Genomic DNA, 21,231 nt, shown 5'->3' with positions numbered 1-21,231 from the left:
AGGTGCTGCTACAGAGGGGAAGGCAGGCAGGAGGTTTGGGTCTTCCGAACCCGATGTACTATTACTGGCGGCGAATGTGGAGAAGGTGCAGAGCTGGGTCAGAAGGGTTGATTCCCAGTGGGTCAGAATGGAGGAGAGTCTGTGCAGGAGGTCGGAATTGAAGGCACTAGCAACAGCGCCGCTCCCGATGGCCCCGGGGAAAATACTCGGAGTCCGGTAACAATAGCTTCATTGAGAATTTGGAGGCAGTTTCGCCAACACTTCGGGATGGGGGCATTGTCAAAAGAATTGCCGATTCGGGGGAGCCACAGATTTGAGCCAGGGAAGTGGGATGGAAATTTTTGGAAATGGGAGGAGAAGGGGATCAAGACACTAAAAAGATTTGTTTCTTGGGGGTCGGTTTGCAGGATTGAAGGAGCTGGAAGCGAAGTATGGTCTGGAGCAGGGGGAAATGTTTAGATACATGCAGGTTCGAGATTTTGCCAGAAAGGAGATACAGAGCTTCCCAGTGGAGGTGGCCTACACATTGCTGGAGGTGCTGCTGATGACAGGGGGACTGGAGAAGGGGGTAGTTTTGGTGGTTTACGGAGCTATTTTGGAAGAGGAGAAGGCACCACGCGAAGGGATTAAAGCAAAGTGGGAAGAAGTGTTGGGAGAGGGTATGGAGGAGGGGTTCTGGTGTGAGGTGCTCCGGAGAGTGAACGCCTCCACCTCGTGCGCAAGGTTGGGGCTGATACAGTTGAAGGTGGTATATAGAGCACACCTCAAAAGGGCGAGGACGAGCCGATTTTTGAAGGTGTAGAAGATGTGTGTAAACGTTGCGTGCGGGGGCTGTCCGAAGCTGGAGGATTACTGGAAGGAGGTTTTTAGGGTAATCTCTAAAGTGGTGCACGTGAAACTGGACACGGGCCTTCGGAACGCCATATTCGGGGTGTCGGACCAGCCGGGGTTGGAAACGGGTGTGGAGGCAGATGTTGTAGTCTTCACCTCTTGATCGCCGACGGCAGATCCTGATGGGATGGACAGCAACCCCTCTCACCCTGTGCTCTGGCGTGGCGGGGGGACCTGTTGGAATTCTTGACTCTTGAGAAGGTTAAGTTTGAACTGAGGGGAAGGATGGAGGGGTTCTACAATTTATGGGCATTATTCATTATGCACTTTCAAGAACTGGATAACATCGAACATTAGTTTGGGGGGGGGGGGGGACTGTATGTGTTAATGGTGACTATGGGTGATTCTTTTTTGTCATTTGTTTATGTTAACATGCGGACTAATGTTTGGGGTTTGGTGGGAGGATGGGATCGTTGTTATTGATATGGGGATTGACATCATATTCGTTACTGATTATTGTTTATGGATAGTGGGTGCAAATTTGGGAGAAAATGTGAAAAAGGAGAATAAAAATATTTTAAAAAAAATGAATAGGATGGGCATAGAGGGATGGGGTCCTGGAAGTTACAAGAGTTTAGGTTAGACAGTCAGCACGGTCGGCGCAGGCTTGGAGGGCTGAAGGACCTATTCCTGTGCGGTACATTTCTTTATTCTTTGAAAGTTGAAAGCAGAGGAAAAGTGGAAAAAGAATGTTTTGGGAAAGCACATACTATATAATTCATCAGAACTCCTAGTGCTGAATTCTCAGCATTAAATCATTATGTGAATCTACCAAATGTTTGTACAAGCATTTACATTATCATTGTGCCAGAAGGGCTGCATGGCAAAAATCAATCTAAACTCACCTTATCGCCATGACCCAAATTCTCATTTTTAACCTCAAGCAGCATCTTCCAGTTTGTGCTTCCTCCACCAAAAGAACCACCCTTTATGTCTGAAATGGATGTCGCTTCTATCGCTTGGCCCTCCTTATCAAACCTGTGTGGCAAACATGCATACATGAACCTTCACAACAAGATATTTAATAAATCCAACTTAGACCATTCAGATCAGATAAAGATAGTGTGAGCCCCATGCTCATGTTGACATGGCAGGTCTAATGACAGGACAGACAGGTGAGGGTTATGGTCAAGCCAAAGCTACAGCTGATGGTCAGGAATGAGTGGAGTAGGTGAGGGGGATGTGGGTGAAAGGAAAGCTCCTGGTTGAGCTCTGGCAGTTAGGCTGGAGGTAAAGTGGGTGAGCACAGACTATGTCTAGCAGCACTAAATGTGCAGTTAAACGTGACCAATAGGCAGAAACATGCATGCTCTCAGTCCAAAATCAATTTGCTAGAAAAACATAGGGTGGAATTTTACCGCCCCATCGCAGCAGGGGTGGCCACAAAATGCAGAGCACCGTTCAAAAATCCATTGACTTTAGCGGGAATGGAAAATTCCACCCATAAAGATGTAGGCAGGTTAGGTGATTGGCAACAAGTTGGCAGTGGCAGATGGAGTATAATACTGGGAAGAGTGAAGTTATTAACTCTGGTCGTAAGAATAAAAAGGCAAAATAAAAAATAAGTGATGTTCAAAGAGACTTGGGTGTGCTTGTACGTGAAACCCAAAGTTAGCGTGCTGGTGCAGCTAAAAGACAAAAGATATGCTGACCTATATTGCAAGGGGATTGGAGTACAAGAATAAAGTAGTCTTGCGACAATTGTACAGGATTTTAGTGAGACAGCATCTAGAGTAGTGTGTAAGGATCTTCCTGTTTAAACCCGGTCATTTCCCTGTTTCCCCCCTTTTTTTTGCTATTATAATTTCTATTCATGGATGATTAATGGGCCTGTGACTTTAATGCAGACTTTGCCTTTAATTCAAGCAGGAGAGATCAGCGATGACTTAGTTTGATTGATTTGGCTGGCGGCCAATGAATTGGCTTGAAATGCTGGGTTTGCTGCGTGATGATTGGTTCTGATTTCTCAGAAATGTTTCTTTCTCCCCAGTGAGGCTGTGTTGTTTAGTTTTCAGTCATTTCAGACAACTTACTAGTGGAGCTGGTGAGTCATAAGTGAATGACGTAGCCAGATCTTGATAAGCTTCTGCGACTCATTTTGATCCTCCTTGCCAGAGTTGTTTTTTTTTACCCCCGGATTTATAAGCCATGTGTTTTAGTTGCATGGCCTTCAGGTCAAGTTTGTGAAGTCCATGGGGTGGGGTGAGAGAAAAAATGTCTTTGCTTTTCTTGACAATTTTCTCCACTTCCTTCTGAATGCATTCTTACTAGGGCAACCAGGGCATGGTGTCACAGGCTTCCAGTCCTTGCCTAAGCAAGTGCCCCTCCTTAAGTCAGTCAGGAAAGACAAGTTGCCTATTCCAACTTCAGAAGCCTCACTGTGGTGCCCAATTCAATTCCTACAACTTCAACAACCGATGCATCAAGCATTGATCAGAACACAAATCCTAGACATTTTCCCCTCCCGAAACCAGGTATATTCACACCCACTGCATTGTTCTGCATCACTCTAGTAGGAATCAGCAGACTGGGCAGGGAAGGCAAAAATTTCCTTCTATGGTGGAACCAAGGAAAACAGATTAAAAACACCTGCTGCAAGTAAATTGTATAGAAAATAAGAATGCATTCCATTCTTGATTCAATAAAGGTTTATGAGGGGATGGAAATGACTTGTAAGACATAAGCCACCAGCATAAATTCCAGATCTATTCAACACAAAAAAACCTCTCAATTTTGTAGATTTGAATGCGCTGGCACAGCAAGCCCCCATTGAACGAGATGTTCTAATTCAACACATTAGACCCGAAGGCTAAGCCCCCCTGGGGGAAAATAAGAACAAAAGCAGGACAGGTGCAGCAAAATGAGTCTCGGGAGCTTAACTCAATTCCTGGAAGTTCACAACATCAAGCTGCCCTTGACTCGGCACCAATCTGTGCACAGGACACGAGGCTGGCTAACAAGGGAAACAAAAGCTAGCAGTGCTTATTCAAGGTGTTGTCTCAGGCACTTTTGGAACACTGCATTGGGAGCTTTGCCCTGGACCGTGCTTTTGTTGTGACTGATCTGCATATGCTCCAAGCAAGTCATTGGGCACAAACTAGAAAACCCACCCTTTTCTAGTATACAATATAACTTTAAATACAAGACATTCAGAACTGCAATGTTTGATATATATCCTAAATAACTTTTCTGCTACAGTTTGCTCAATTCCAAAATAAAGCCAACAAAAAGGTTTATAGTGAAAGGGTGATCGGTTCTAACAGTGTGGGTTAACTGATTCACACTCCCACTATCACAAGTTGCATTCTGAAACAAATATAGGTTTATGTCAGTCATCTAAATGTTGAATTTACTAACTCAAATGTATTAGTGCCCCTTTAAGTGCCATTTCTCAAACATAGTAGCACAATTTCTCCAAAGTTCCTGCGTGCAGTGTTTGGTTCCATATCCACATCTGTCAATTTAATACATCCATTACACAAACTGAAAGCAAAATTTTTCCTACCCCCACCATTGCATGCGGGCAATGGAATAAAACAGGCCTGCATTGCATGTCTGCAGGCTGAATAATTGATGGGAATCCTATAAAACTACAAGAAAGATTTTCGCTGTTGACACCGACTGTCAGTTAGAGGCATTTTCTTAGACTTACTGGCAAGACTAATGGGTCTGCTGCAGATTAATATACATCTAATCCAAAACAGAATTTCAGAGGATCAAATCAATTTCTCCTCGCTCATTGCTTAAAGCCACAATTTCCCAAGTTGCTGCAAAGTATAAAGTTGACTTGTCTATATAATGCATAACTTATTTGAAATTCTTCCCAGCACCATCCTGCCTGAAGTAGGAAGGGATCAATTTCAGAAATATGCACGTTGCTAAATCTCTGGTCCCTGCTCGTCAAAACAACAGCTCATAAGAACACACAAAAATAGAAGCAGGAGTAGACCACACAGTCCGTCCAGCCTGTCCCATTATTCAATATGATCAGAGTGGATCTTTGGTCTCAACTCCAATTTCCTGCCTGCCCCACGTATCCTTCAATTCCCTGAGACAAAGAACATTCTGCCAGTTCAACAATGCAGCATCTATAGCCCTCTGGGGTAGAGAATTACAAAGAATCACAACCGTACGAGTCAAGAAATTTCTTATCTCAATCCTGACTGATTGATCCCCTTATCCTGAGACTATGACCCAGGAGCTAGAGATTCCCTCGCCAGGGAAAGCAACCTGTGTCTACCGTGTCAACTCCTGAGGATGAAGATTTGAGGCCAGTACGGCAGGTACACATGCCTTGACAATTAATTTTGTGCTGCAGAAAAACTTTCATAATGATTCTGCAATGCTGCTTTACCTTTAAACATTGAGGTCGCCAACAGCAATATAGATAATCGAAGAGTTGCACAGTTAAACGGGCAAACGTGAATTTATTTGTACATTGTGTACAAAAATATGCATGGATCCACTTACATTACTAGCAACAAGTTAGAGATGCACATTTTTTGTTAAACTCACTTACCCCTTAGAAAGATATGTACATTTAGTGCCTCATAAGCGCACTGGTAAATACTGGATATCACATGTTCATTATAGCATTTGTGTGAAACAGTTTCAACATTACAGCAGCACTAAATTTGCAGAAATCAAGTGTTTACAGCGTTAACAGAGTCATATTCCAGATTCAGATTTAATTTATGTTAGAACTGCTGCATTGGTGCAAAAGTAAGATCGTTCTACAGGCACTATAATTGCCTGCATGAGTGTCTGCACACCACATTCAACATAGTCAAGATTTAATTACTGTACATCTAAGTTTCAGGGAGAGGGGTGATAATAAATCAAAATCTTAACGCACCATGCCCTCAGTTTAAAAGCCTCTGGGATATCAGGGTTAATCAATAGGGAGCTGGATGACAGAACAGATAGGGATCTGCCACCAAAATCTGAAAGCCGGACTCCTTTAATAGCCACCACTGGTTGCTGTGATCCATTGAACTTCTCAGCCTAGAAACAAAAAAAATGATAAAACTTGGAGGCAATGGTGACTGAATATAATTTAAAACAATTGCTTCAGCATTCTCTGGCACCTGTCGCAGGGTCTCTGCCACTGCTGGCCTTGTCACAGGTGTCATGTGAGAGTACCTTTAAGAAATGGGTGTTTATAAATGGGTGTGTATGTAAATATCTGTAGTACCTTTAAGAAATGGGTGTTTACTACTGCAGTGATGTCAGAGAGTGGGTGGAGCTGGCCTGTCTGCCAGCTTTTTACTTTTGTTTTTGAGCAGGCTGCAGGGTGTGTTTTAGTTTTGTTTTCAGTGTTGGAGCTGAAGCCAGACCAAGCAGATGTACTGCTGTTCTCTCTGCCATCAAAAGACTATCTCTTGATCATTTGGTGAATTCAGAATTATAAATGTTTTCAGTAGTGACTTTAACCCGATGTGCTTCTGATAAAGGTTTTGTTTTTAAGTCGTATGGATGTTAAAAAGGAAAGCTTAAAAGTTTACTTAGTGTTGTAGTCTTTGGGGGTTGTATTTGAATTAATGGTTGCTAAGATGTTCACTGTATGTTTTAGAAAGGTTAATTTGAGTTCATAGAATAAACATTGTTTTGCTTTAAAAAATACTTTTCCATTTCTGCTGTACCAAACCTGTAGAGTGGGCCGTGTGCTCCCCATACCACAATCTAGTAAAAGTTGTGGGTCAGATGAACTCCATGATACACTTTGGGGTTCTCTAAACCCTGGCCCATAACAAATTGGGGGCTCGAGGAGGATAAAAGTCTATCTGTTGGATTGGTTTAGTGAACTTAAAGACAGTGAGGGGTGAGCATATTGTGTTTGCTTTTCAGGTGTGGTATTTCAGTTTAAGTAGGTAGTGTGTTGTGGACAATGGCTCTTTCAGAGGCGCTGAAGTTTTTGGGGGTGGAGACGGTCACACGCAGTACCTTATGGACAGAGACTAAAAGCAGACTGTTAGATTTGGCAAAAACATTGCAGTTAACATTACCTGACAAAATGCGAAAAGTTGAGGTAATTATGGCAGTGGCTAAGCATTTAAAGTTGCCTGAGATACAGTTTGACTCATTGGAAATAGCAAAAATTCAGTTGCAAATTAAACAAATGGAACATGAAAAAGAGTTAAAGCAGCTTGAATACGAAAGAGAGAGAGAGAGGAAAAAGAAAGAGAAAGAGAGAGAAGAAAGGAAAATATAAAGAATAGCCCCAGCAGAACAAAAAGAGAAAGGGAGATATAGATCAGGGAAAAAGATAAAGAGAGAGAGTTTGAACTTCAGAAAATAGCCATGAAACATGACAGTCAGTTAAAATTGGCAGACGTAAAGGGAAACGTACAGTTGGATGATAGTGATGAGGATAGTGAGAAAGAGCGTCAAAGTCGGAAGCTTGGTGGGAATCTATTTAAATATGTCCAAGCATTGCCAAGAAGGGGGTGGTAGCCTTTTTCATTTCAATTTAGAAGGTAACTAAACAAACGAATTAGCCACAGGACATGTGGGTATTACTGATTCAAACAAAGCTGGTAGGTAGGGCTTGTGAAGTGTTTGCATCACTACCGGAGGAGGTATCTGAGACGTATGAGGTGGTGAAAAAATCCACCTCAGGTGCATTAGGGCAGCACGTTAGCATAGTGGTTAGCACCATTGCTTCACAGCTCCAGGGTCCCAGGTTGGATTCCCGGTTGGGTCACTGTCTGTGCGGAGTCTGCACGTTCTCCCAGTGTGTGCGTGGGTTTCCTCCGGGTGCTCCGGTTTCCTCCCACAGTCCAAAGATGTGCAGGTTAGGTGGATTGGCAATGCTAAAATTGCCCTTAGTGTCCAAGGTTGCCCTTAGTGTTGGTTGACTGGGGTTACTGGGTTATGGGGATGGGGTGGTGTGGGGTTGGGTAGGGTGCTCTTTCCAAGAGCCGGTGCAGACTCGAGGGCCGAATGGCCTCCTTCTGTACTGTAAATTCTATATGAACTAGTGCCTGAAGCCTACAGACAAAGGTATAAAAATTTAAGGAAATAATTTGGTCAAACATACATGGAGTTTGAAAGGATCAGTGTAATTTTGATAGGTGGATAAGGGCTTTGAAAGTAGACCAAACGTATGAAGCTCTCAGAGAAATTATACTTTTGGAGGAGTTTAAAAATTCAATTCCTGATGAAGTGAGAACTCATGTGGAAGAGCAGAGGGTTAAAACTGCGAGATTAGCAGCGGAAATGGCAGATGATTATGAATTAGTTCATAAATCAAAGCTTGGTTTCTGACATCAGTTTCAGTCTGCGAGGGATAGAAACTGGGGACATGAAAATACTCAAGTGGTAGAGGTAAAGGTGATCTGATGGGAGATAATAAGGAGAGTGCACCTCAGATTAAAAAAGAAATCCAGGAGGGTGGAAGAGACATGAAAAGTTTAAAATGTTTTCACTGTAATAAACTAGGCCATGTAAAGTCAGTGTTGGTGGTTGAAGAAAAGCACGGGGAAGGCTAATGTGGTAAAACAGGATAAGACAGTGGGGTTTGTTAAAGTGGTAAAGAAAAGATGATTGATAAGAAGGTGCCAGATTTCTTTGAAGAATTGACTTGTGTGGGTAAAGTTTACTCATGTGTATCAGGAGGAGTAGGTAAATAAGTCACAATTTTAAGAGATATGGGAGCTAGTCAATCTTTAATGGTAAGAGATGAGGAGTTATATAGTCTGGGAAGAATATTGCCAGAAAAGGTGGTAATATGTGGAATTCAGGGTGAGAGGAGTAGTGTTCCATTATATAAGGTAAGGTTGGAAAGTCCAGTGAAGAGTGGTGAAGTGGTCGTAGGAGTAATAGAGTAATAGAGAAACTATCTTGTCCAGCAATACAGTTTATCTTGGGTAATGATATAGCTGGATCGCAGGTGGGAGTGATGCTGCTTACTGTGGTTGATAAGCCAGTGGAAAATCAGACAACTGAAGTGTCGAAGGACGAATATTCTGGGATTTTTCCGGATTGAGTAGTAACAAGGTCGCAAAGTCACAGGTTAAGGCAAGAGGAGAAATCAAAGAGTGAAGATGAAGTTGAAGTGCAATTATCAGAAACGATTTTTGATCAGGTGATTGAAAAGGAACAAGAATAGGTGGAGGATGAGGCGGATATTTTTAGTTCAGGAAAATTGGTGGAATTACAACAAAAAGATATAGAAATAAAACGGATGTATCAGAAAGCATATACGGAAGAGGAATCTGAGTGTTTACCAGAGTGTTAGTACCGTAAAAGTGATATCTTGATGAGAAAAATGGAGACGTTTACATATGCAGGCGGATGAAAAGTGGGCAGAGGTTCATCAAGTAGTATTGCCGGTAGGGTGTAGGAAGGAGGTGTTGCGAGTTGCACATGAGGTACCAGTGGGAGATCATTTGGAAATAAGGAAAACTCAAGCTAAAATCCAGAAACATTTTTATTGGCCTGGACTACATAAAAGATGTAGTTAAATGTTGTCAATCATGTCACACGTCAAGTGATAGGGAAACCTCAAGCAGTGATAAAACCAGTGCCCTTAATACACATTCCAGCATTTGAGGAACCTTTTACAAGGGTCCTAATTGATTGCGTAGGACCGCTTCCTAAAATGAAAAGTGGGAATCAATATCTTTTGACGATAATGGATTTGTCTACTAGGTTTCTAGAGGCCATACGTAATATTACAGCTAAAAAGATCGTGGAGGAATTACTTAAATTCTTTCCTAGATATGGACTACCCACAGAAATACAATCGGATCAAATTTTACCTCAAGGTTATTCAAAGAAGTTATGGATAGCTTAGGGATAAAACAATTTAAATCAACTGCGTACCATCCAGAATCGCAGGGAGCGTTAGAAAGGTGGCATCAGACATTAAAGACAATGTTGAAGGCTTATTGTCAAGATTATCCAGAGGATTGGGATAAAGGAATTCCATTCGTACTGTTTGCAATTAGGGATGCACCTAATGAGTCAACCAAATGTAGTCCTTTTGAACGAATTTTTGGTCATGGGATAAGAGGACCACTTAAACTAATTAAGGAAAAATTGGTGAGTGAGAAATCAGAACTTATATAATTGGATTACGTGTCAAATTTTAGGGAACGATTAAATAGAGCAGGTGAATTGGCTAGACAACATTTAAAAGTTGCACAACATGTGATGAAACGGGTAGCGGGCAAGAAATCCAAAGTTCGTAGTTTTGCCAGTGGAGATAGTTTTAGTGTTGTTACCAGTGGTAGGTGAACCTTTAAAAGCAAGGTTTTGTGGACCGTATCAGATTGAAAGGAAATTAAATGAGGTGAGTTATGTGGTAAAAACACGAAATAGAAGGAAAACTCACCGAGTGTGTCATGTGAATATGCTTAAAAGGTACTTTGAAAGGGAAGGAGAGAAAAAGGAGGAGGTTTTAATGATTCTAACTCAGTGACGAACCAAATCCAGATGACTGTGAATTTGATATACATCAAATTAAATTGGAAAACGAGGATGTTCTTAAAAATTGGGATAAATTGTTGAGTTACCTTCCAGAGGAAAAACGGACTGACCTGAAAGAGTTATTGATATCACATGGGCATATTTGTGGCGATAAATTGGGAAATACTAAAATGGCTATACATAATGGAGATGTGGGAAATGCTGTTCCAATCAAACACCCATACAGACTTAACCCTTTAAAATTGGCACAGGTTAACAAAGAGATTGAGAGTATGCTTAAAAATGGCATAATTGAAGTGGGTTGCAGCCAATGGAGCTCACCCATAGTCATGGTACCTAAACCAGACGGAGTGTTTAGAGTGGGCCGCGTGCTCCCCATACCACAATCTAGTAAAAGTTGTGGATCAGGTTAACTCCATGATACACTTTGGGGTTCTCTAAACCCTGGCCCATGACACAGGCACCAGTGGTGATAAAATGGCCAAAGGTAGGTCTTTTCACAATTTCCCCATCCTGTTGGACAAGCACCGTGCTACTATAAATGTGCCTCCCACCAAAGCTACAAGCCAGAAATCACAAACCTGCCACTTTAGCAATCAGATACAACCCATTTGCAAATCATATTCAATGTACAAGGAAGAAACAGACATCTAATCACTCTTCACATTGCCTCACCATGCATTTGAAGACCTTTTAATATTCCTCTTTTAAGGCAATTATCTAACACTCTTAAAATAAATGTACATACACTGCTTCATTAGCTCGTGGCAGAAAATTTCACATTCAAACCACTCTTAATTTATTTTTTAACTCTCACTTGAGTATTTTAAAATTAGTGCCCTTATTTGAATCTCACCGATCAGTGTAAACAGTTCATCACTAAAAACACTAACATAACTTTGAGGGCCTCTAATCTTTGCAATTGTAATCCCTCATTCATGGTAAGAGGTGAGTGAATCAACGCTGTACTATTGCTTTTATATCAATGTCAAAAGGTGACGTCGAAGGGGCAGCACGGTGGCGCAGTGAGTAGCACTGCTGCCTCATGGCGCCGAGGTCCCAGGTTTGATCCCAGCTCTGGGTCACTGTCCGTGTGGAGTTTGCACATTCTCCCTGTGTTTGTGTGGGTTTCGCCCCCCCAACCCCAAGATGTGCAGGCTAGGTGGATTGGCCACGCTAAATTGCCCCTTAATTGGAAAAAAATGAATTGGGTACTCTAAATTTATTTTTAAAATAATTAAGAGGACGTCAGAACCTGCACACCACAGTGTAACAAGTCCAAAATTATTCAGTTGCCTTTAGATTCTATGGTTCCAGGTACAAAACCAAGAGATTTTGGTTGCATTATGGCCGTATCAATTTGCATTGCCACCTTTAATGACTTGAGTATACCAAGGGGGAAGGCAGTGACATAGTGGTAATGTCACTGGACTAGTAATTCGGAGGCTCAGGCTAATCCTCCGGGAACACAGATTCAAATCCCACCATAGCAGCTGGCAAAAGTTAAATTCAATTGGTTAAAAAAGTCTAGTTCCAGTAATGGCATCCATGGAAGGATCGTCGATTGTCATAAAAGCCCCGCCGGGTCCACTAATGCCCCTTCCTTCAGGAAAGGAAAACTACCATCCTTACCTGGTCAACCTACACTGGGCTCCAGAATCTTTAACAGCATGGTTGACTCTTAACTGCTGTCAAGGGCAATCAGGGATGGACCCTATTAGTGACGGCCAAATCCCACAAATGAATTTGTGCCTCTCTGCTCCATTTAAAATCCTAGCAGTACTTCATTTTCCTACTTCTACTTTCAAATCTTGTTACTTAAATTTATTCTAAAATGAATTGCATTTGCCCAACCTCCTTAGGTATCCATGCGCTCCTTCAGTCTTTCACAATCTGCCATCTCCCAAATTGGAACCAGAAAATTTTGATTTTGTATGCTCAATTCTCAAGCCCATCTTATCTATCCATTAATAATATACACCATTACTACCTGAAAAATTTATGTATTGGTCCTGGTGTTACAAACTGTTTTTATATTCATCTATTTCAAAAAGGATGAGCATCTACCAATTACACGGAATTCTATAGCACAAAGCTTGCAAAATGAACTGCAATACACAAAATCAAGGCTGAACTGATTTGGATACATTACTGAATGATTAGGGGCCTTGTACTCTTGAACTTAAAATTGTGCGTCGGGACTGGATGCACATTCTCACGCACACGTAAAAGGGACTGTTACTTGTTGGGTGACATTGCCTGATGTAAAGACCTAAAGAAGAAAATGTTGCAAGACAAAGAGGCTTTTGGTTATAGCTTCTCTGGCATATAATTGCATCTTCACTTGTGCAGTATTGGTGTCATCCATGATCAGAAGGCTGGTGCCCGGGGGCGGCACAGTGGTTAGCACTGTTGCCTCACGGCGCCGACGACCCCGGCCCCAGGTCTTTGCCCGTGTGGAGTTTGCACATTCTCCCTGTGTCTGATGCCCATTGCTTCCCTCCTGAAGGCTGCAACATAGAACTATCCATAGTTAGCAAAATTCAGTCATCAGTCAATATAACTGATTTGCATAAACTCTGCTGCAAGAAAATGTGCATAATTTCAAATATTGTAAAACTATTGATTTCTTAGATCTAAAAAAAATTCTTATAAAACAAATGCTTACATCTTCACCCCACAGTGTTGCACTGACAATTTTTCCACTCATATCCAACAGATAAACATTTCTCTTGGCTACCTCTCGATTGCTTGACCTCACTGTTATCTTAGTGACATCTTCAAATGACTTGCAGACTCCGATAACATCTGGAAAGAGACATTTAAAGATGACCAATATAAATTACAGAACGATATCCTAATCAGGACAGAACAACAGCACGAATACCCATGGGGCTTCGTAAAATTAGTATAAGGACGGGTTTAGTGACCCGGGATCAACTTTTAAGTAACAGTTGAAGCAGAACTTTTCTTTTTACTATGCTCAGTTGTTGAACACGTTCAAGTCTGAAGTTGATACATTTTGGACTTTTCAGGGGATGAATGGATATGGAGACCTGGCGGGAAAGTGCAGCTTAAGTTGAGGATCAGCCTCGATCTTAAGGGAGCTGCCCTGCCATTTATTATGTTCTTAAAAAGACGGGTTTTGGAGGACTCCTTAGTTTGTCTCACAGGAAAAAGCAACCAAATTACTATATACCACTTTAATCCACTTTGTAGTGAACAGAAGTTGTGCTAGTAAAGAACATGGTGAAGGCATCCAACGCATTCCCTTTTGTTAACTTGTTTCCAGACAGCGCCATCCAGTGACCAAAAACAGTACTGTATTTCACAAATTTCAGTTCTGCACTAACCCTCCCCCTGAAAAGTCTCTCACCAAGCATTGTGTCTTTATTCTTGTTTTCTAGCTGATCTATTGGTACAAAATCAAACTGGACTGTGGGCAAGTCATCCACATCATCACAAGGAATCACGGTGGTGTCATTATTAAAAGTCATCTCATAATCATTCTTCACAGACGTGTATTGTTTATTAGCCGTCTTCAATGTTCCTTTCGACACAAAATATACCTGGAATGACAAAGCAGAAGCAGCATTTTACACAGCTGCTTTTTATACCACTGGCGAAGATTCATATTTTTCTCCCCCCTCCTGCACAAAATCTAAAAGTCCATATAAACCTCTACACATGGGTCATAAATAAAGCAGCTTAATGGCAATGGAGTGAAGGCTGCCATACGCACAAGCAAGACCATAACTATTCACATCACTTGGTACAGGCTTCACTTCTTGCAATTTGTTTGCGGTGGAAAAGAGCCTTTACACTTCCTACCAATCCCCACATGCCTCCGGCTAAGATGACCATACCTGGAGGCACAACACAAAACGCTCAATGAAGGCGCCCTTCCCAATCCATTAAATAGATTGAGAGAGAAAAATGGCCCACTCCTGTGACTATGACCAAACATCCCCAGTGTGTCAATGTCTGACCCTCATCCAAAACTGCAGCGATAAGGAAGAGAAACAAAAGGCCAGGCAGTGACCTCCCTGCAACATTATGCTGCAACATGCTGACTGCGATTGTATTCAGCATTTTTCATTGTCACACTATATTTGACCAGAAAATAAATGGACTCTGGACACAGATTTAGGGTCCAAGGCATTTCCTTAGTAGCTATGGCTCTCAATAAAAAGTAGGATACGCTAATAGACAACATCTTTCCATTTTGTCTTCCGATTTACAATAGAAATGGCAATTCATTTTAAAATTGATACTTATGACAGGGATCAGATTTACATGTTCAACTGTTATTTGGACCATTCTGTCTCTATTGGTGGCATTATACCAAACGGAAATATCTATTCCAATAATATTTAAAGGGCTCAGCAGCATAGTAGGTGTTATTGGACTAGTAATCAGGGGGCTTAGATTAATGATCAGGAAACATGAGCTCAAATTTCACATCAGCAACATTCACCTCCCACGAATGAATAAAAAAGAAAAATAGCGTCTTATATTCTCCCTTTTCATATATGTAATGAGATCCCTTTTAAATGACGGTCTCTAATCCAACAATAACTGCTTCCTTCATGCGTCTGATGCTAATAAATAGGGGCTGGTTTAGCACAGGGCTAAATAGTTGGCTTTTAAAGCAGACCATGGCAGGCCAGCAGCGCGGGTTCAATTCCCGTACCAGCCTCCCCAAACAGGCGCCGGAATGTGGCGACTAGGGGCTTTTCACAGTAACTTCATTTGAAGCCTACTTGTGACAATCAGAGATTTTTATTTCATTTTCATTTCATTACCCACCGCAATGACCAGTGGAACCAATCTATCACTGATTATCCTCTCAAAACTTTTCAGAATTTTGAAAAACTCTTGGATCTGCTTTAACTTCACTCTGCCAGTGAAAAATACCCCACTTTTTTTCTAAACATTAACACATCATTCTAAGGAATAAGGATCCTCATCAATTGCATTTGGCATCACATACAAGGAATCAAAAATCAATCGGCAGGCAAAGCCAGGTTAAGGCAGGGAACAACTGGACCAGGATGTGCATGTGCAACTCATTCACCATTTTGAAGTCAGATATTCTGTCTTTACATTTCCACTGTAAAGCTAAATGTCCACAGTTATAATGGAAGCTGCCCATGCAGCACCTCATGGGTGAGAGGTTGCAACTACAGCACTGAAAGCTATTTTCATTAAGAATGTGGACTCGAATTTACAATGGAAATGTGAACAGAAATGTGTACGGATGAAAGATCTTTCGCAATTTAGATTTCTACCTTAATTTGTATAAGGACTCCAGTACTGCAATGCAGACAGAGGTACATCTTCAATACTTCACCCACAATCTAAACTTTAACCATGTTGTTAAATGGTCAAAACCCACGATATATCATACCACACATTCGTAATCTGCAGTTTCTCTGGACTAAAACATACATTATGTGGTACTTCTGAGCTTGTATGGAAAGATATTTTAGAATTACAGTCTAGTGACCAGTCAGCAAGCCTTCCATATAGTGGTGCATTTCTGCAGAATAACATGGGTTTCTTTACCTTATTCACTTCAATAAGTGGGAAGTACTTATCCACCTGCTCTGTGAAAACTGTGGCTCTAATTTCACCCTGCAAAACAAAGCAATTCAAATCAATAGGAATTCTGCATCTAGTTAATGAAGATTTTTGCATTAAGATCAAAACAAATTAACTTTTACTGCAGCTATCAATAGCCTCCAGGAGGCTCAGTGAAACTCCATTTCATTCTTCCCTCATGCTCCTCCCATTCTGTGTTAAGAACACAGTTTCTCTATCAGAAACTCTCCCAGAGGGTCTCAGCTGAGATCAAGAAATTACTGTGGGGGAAGTCGCAGGTGAGGAACTATGTTCCAATTCTGTGTCAGTGGGACAGTCTAACTTATGCCATTTATGCTTAGTGTAATTCACTGAAAAATCAATGCTGCCAAACTATTCCATTAAATAGTCAGCTCTGAGACAAATTGCTTCCATTAACTTTTTAAATGAAAGTTCATTGTATTTTAACAAGCAGTACAGTGGAATCTATTTTAGATATTACTGTTCTTTCAGCCAAACATCGCCTGATTATCTGAAGAAATTAACGAGAACAGAAAAAAGACACGTGTGCAGAGTGTCCGTTGAGAAAAAAAAAAAGTAAGAAACACAAACGGTTTTCGGGGGAAAAAAACCCTGAAATATTGACACAGCTGAAACCAAATGTCCCAATTTTCAACCAAAAAAACTCAAGTAGGACACTTGCCAATCCTGCTAAGTAGAAGGACATTTCTGAAGTGGGCTAAGTGGAATTTCCTGTTCAAAGCTTTTCTTCAAGATGGGAGGAAAAGAAGGAGCTGCATTGCAGAAAAAAAAATCACTGGAATATACAGGTCCATATCAACATTTCCTTGCACAGGCAGGTGTTTCAAAGGAATATCAAAAGGACCAAAAGGAATATCACACCTTTAAAAATAGCACCAAGGTATGGTAAGAATATTACACTCAACTAGCAAGATAAGATTTATGTGTATAATTGTGCCAAAGCAATAGATACAAACTTGCTGCTGTCACAAAGAGAATGAATGAACATGCAGGTGCTAAAATAGCAGTCATATAGCGATCAACATATATGGATGTTGAACAAAAAGTAATACAATTATAGATGGATGAAACCAATGTCAGTCAGAGAAATGGCATGACCAGGGTAAAAAGAAATACAGAAATGTAATTAAAAAGAGCAGGTCAAAGCAAATTACATCACACAGTAAAATCAAGTCCTGAAAATCAGACGGGTTCTAGTGCGAAATTCATTCTTCCGGATTACAGTCCAGGTGATCAAAAGATGAAAACCCACTCTGATGTTCAAATGCCAAACTTACATATAGCAAGGAAAATGTTCATGGATCCCACATAGAAAAGGTTTATTAACAACCGTTGGAACACATCTGGAGCATTATTGTGGTCTCCTCAAATTCTGGGAGATTCACACCTGAAGTACTGATACGCAATATTATCTGGAGCAGCAACTTGCAAAACCACTTCTATCTTGGTAGGCCAAGGCAGAAGCTGTGCTCCTAAAGAGAGTTTTTGCATGATTTGCCACACAGAGTGGATGAAACAGATACATTTGAGGCATATGGGGAGGTTTTATAGACACAATTGGGAAGGGAAAAGGAGAGTGTGAGTGTAGTGGAAAGAAATGATTAGGCCGAGTCTTCGGAATATGAACAGTGGAACAGACCCTATGGCTGGTTTGTGTGCTGTAGACTATGTGCACTAATCATGACAACCCGTTTTATCTTGCATTAATCAAAACACTGCAGACCAAATTCCAAAATCTTGCACTGTAATAAGGATTATCCCCCTCTTCCGAATAGAAATACTATGGCTCTACCCTAGATCCTCTTTCCTTGTGTGTGTGTCAACATTCAAGTCACAACAGAAAACGACAGACTACCTTGTATAATTCATTGCAGTGTTATATTTTGTGATTAGATGACCCAGCAAGACCATACATAATTTATTTAAACTCCTTAGTTTAATAAAAATAAAATTATTGGAATTTGAGAGAGTCGGGTGCAAAATTCATTCTATACAATTCTCTTTAAGTTCTAAGGTCAACTGCTTAATGGAGATGGTGATCTGCAGGAGTAACTAAGTGCCTACTCTGCAGGGTACGTGGTTTCTGTTCAATATTGTTCATTAAAAATGTTATCAAAATGTTGCAAATGCACTCGAAGCAATCTGATCGCTTCACAGTGGCAGAACTGGGTCTCTAAACTGGAAGTGACAAACCAAACTACTGTTTCAAGCAACATTCTTACTTGCGTTATCACAGCAGAGGGGGGGAAACTTCTGCCAGCAACGGATACAAATGATCTGACATGCGGATGGGTTTAACAGCTAGCTAGAAGTGCGAAACAAGAAGTGGCACTTGATTGACGGCTCCTCAGATAGTACATCGAGTAAACAACCATTCAGCCCAACCATTCTATGCTGGTACTGATGCTTTACATACTTTCCGTTCCACCTTTCATTCTGCTCTACCCGTTTATCCTTCTATTACTTTCCCCCCTCGTGTGTTTCTATAGTTTGTCTGTAAAAGCATCTCTATTACTTGCCTTAATTGTTCCATGTAGTAGTGAGTTTTACACATTCACACCATTCCCTGGATAATTTTGCTAATGGATGCATCAGTGATAGACTTTACAATAAAGTCTATGTGGGTCCAATAATTATCATCTGTCTACCCTCCTGATGTAAGTATCCTCTCTATGTCCACCCTATTAAACAACTAACTCCATGAATAAAAAGGCATGTCTTTGGTCATTTCCAGAGATGACCTTTCATGAAAGCTGTAACTGCTCAGTTCATAGTGTAGACATGGACACTGACCGAAAGAACTATATCTGGGCCCCACAGCCATTCAGGATTAGAGCACTCAGCACCAATGCGAGTGGGGTATGGGTTGGATTGTTGTTCTTTTCATGTTTTCCCGCAAGCTACAGAGAGGCCCCAGCATTTCTTATGGATGGGAAAACATGGAGGGAAGGAAAAAAAAAAAAAATCAAAGGGTAGCCATGCCTGGGCAACAGCTTGACTGCCAGCCCACTTTCACCTCAATGCTGTTGAAATTGTGCTCTCTCCAGCCAGGAGCCCCAGCACCCAGGACTATAACACTGTGACGCCTGCTGATCTTTGACAGGTAAGGCACAGCTACATAGCTTGCCACGCTAGCATGTTACCATGGCAATGGACACTGACTGGAGTCTCACCAAAAACTTCATAAGCTGCATACTACGGTTTACTAATTGCATTGTTCAACGGCCTTTTTTAAAAAAAACCTTTACACGCAGGAATGGAGTTTTGTTTAATTTTTAAAAACTTGGCCAAAAAATAAAACTAACGTGTCACCAGATTGCTTTGCAAACTTCAGCTGCCAAAAAGCACCCAAAGTACAGAGACCAATAAATCCATCCTCAGATCTTTCCTGTGGAACCTCATCCCTTACTTTACCTTTTATTCAGGAAAAAAATGATCAGGCCTGTGGTTAAAACTGAATTTAATAGCCAGGTCTCGATTTTTCCAGCAAAGCACCCTCCCTCACATTGCTATGGTTAAGATGGGAGAAGAATCGGACAGCTGATAAACTTAAGATACCTGGAGCTGGTACTTCCTATCAGGAAGTCTGTGCAGGATTTGAGTGCCTAACCCGATGAGCTGCTTCTTATGGCAGGCCAGGAGTTGAAGATGGGTAGAGAATGGAGTAATCATTCCAGGGGAAAAATCTGCAGGGCTACAGAAAAAGGACAGGGGAGTGGGACAAGATGGGTTGTTCTTGCAGAGCTAGCATGGACATGACAGATGGAACGCCTATTTGTGGAACTACATGATTCTATATTATTTTTAAAAAAAAAATTTTTATTGAAGGTTTTCATAAAATATCAGTAACAAAATGAGAAAGAAAAAAGAACCCAACAGGGTTAAGTACAAAACACAATCTAAAAAAAAAGCAACACCCCAAACCCCTCCTCCCTGCACATAAATTAACATTAACACCCCAACATAACACAACAGGTGTATACACCCCCTCAGACCCTCCAGTGTAAATAACATAAACAAAAATAAAGTAAACCCCCCCCCCCCCGAGCTGCTGCCATTGACCAATGTCTATCCTCCTGCCAGAAAGTCTAAGAACGGTTGCCACCGCCTAAAGAACCCTTGTACCGACTTCCGGGTGCGGCGATGACCAGCTGAGTCGCACGTTTCGGCAGCTCCCGGTGAAACTGACTTTTGGGCTCTTGATAGGAGCCCCAACGGCAATTTTGACGGCTAAAAACACTGTGCGGTAAACCAGAAGGGAATCCCCCCTGGATACGGATGAAAAAAGGAGAAAGTGGCCGGATTGCAGTGGATCCTTTAGAACAGCGGCAAGGAAGGCAAGCAAAAACCAAGATGGCGTCGGAAGGTGGCAGTTTAACATGGGGCCCTGAACAACAAGAGTTCTTGAAATGCTGAGTGGAAGAGCTCAAAAAGGAAATGAAGAAAGAGCTGTTGGCCCCGATACTACAGGCGATCGAAGGGCTAAAGGAGGAACAAAAGACCCAGGAGCGGGAGCTTCGGGTCGTGAAGGCAAAGGCAGCCGAGAATGAGGACGACATACAGGGCCTGGTGGTGAAGACTGAGGCGCATGAGGCACATCAGAAACGATGTGTGGAAAGGTTGGAGGCACTGGAGAACAACGCAAGGAGGAACAACCTGAGGATTCTTGGTCTTCCTGAAGGTGCGGAGGGAGCGGACGTCGGGGCATATGTGAGCACGATGCTGCACTCGTTAATGGGAGCGGAGGCCCCGGCGGGTCCGTTGGAAGTGGAGGGAGCATACCGAGTGATGGCGCGAGGACCGAGAGCAGGAGAAATTCCCAGAGCCATAGTGGTGAGATTCCTCCGTTTTAAGGATAGAGAAATGGTCCTTAGATGGGCAAAGAAAACTCGGAGCAGTAAATGGGAGAACGCGGTGATCCGCGTTTATCAAGACTGGAGTGCGGAGGTGGCGAGAAGGAGGGCGAGCTTTAATCGGGCCAAGGCGGTGCTTCATAAAAAGAAGATAGAATTTGGAATGCTGCAACCGGCAAGACTGTGGGTCACATATCGATGGAGGCACCACTACTTTGAGACTGCGGATGAAGCGTGGACTTTTATTGTGGAAGAAAAACTGGAATGAGCGGGTTATTAAAAAGAACGTTTGAACAAAGTGGTGGGGCGAATGTGGGGGGCGAAGAGGGGGGTTAAAAAGGGGGGAAAGAGGAGTTTTATGTACTAATCCTGCGATGTGGTAACTTTTCTCTCTTCCATAGGTGGTGATGGGGGGAGGAGGGGAGGTGGA

At 41.9% G+C, this 21,231-nt stretch overlaps 1 protein-coding gene across 2 annotated transcripts in view; it reads right to left on the bottom strand.

Annotated features, from left to right (window-relative positions):
• Nucleotides 1–21,231, bottom strand: part of rpa1 (replication protein A1) — a 93,838-nt gene that overhangs the window by 14,368 nt on the left and 58,239 nt on the right. For both annotated transcript variants that reach the window (XM_072469871.1, XM_072469872.1), the window contains exons 9-13: nt 15,892–15,960; nt 13,700–13,892; nt 12,992–13,131; nt 5,747–5,895; nt 1,737–1,869 (exon numbers count right to left, since the gene is read on the bottom strand). In XM_072469871.1, coding sequence (XP_072325972.1) covers nt 1,737–1,869; nt 5,747–5,895; nt 12,992–13,131; nt 13,700–13,892; nt 15,892–15,960 — 684 coding nt within the window. The remainder of the gene's footprint in view (nt 1–1,736; nt 1,870–5,746; nt 5,896–12,991; nt 13,132–13,699; nt 13,893–15,891; nt 15,961–21,231) is intronic.

Source organism: Scyliorhinus torazame, chromosome 12, assembly GCF_047496885.1.
Source record: "Scyliorhinus torazame isolate Kashiwa2021f chromosome 12, sScyTor2.1, whole genome shotgun sequence".
Lineage (NCBI taxonomy): Eukaryota > Metazoa > Chordata > Chondrichthyes > Carcharhiniformes > Scyliorhinidae > Scyliorhinus > Scyliorhinus torazame.
Note: the sequence above shows the minus strand (reverse complement) of the source record. Positions and strands in the feature narration are given on the sequence as shown.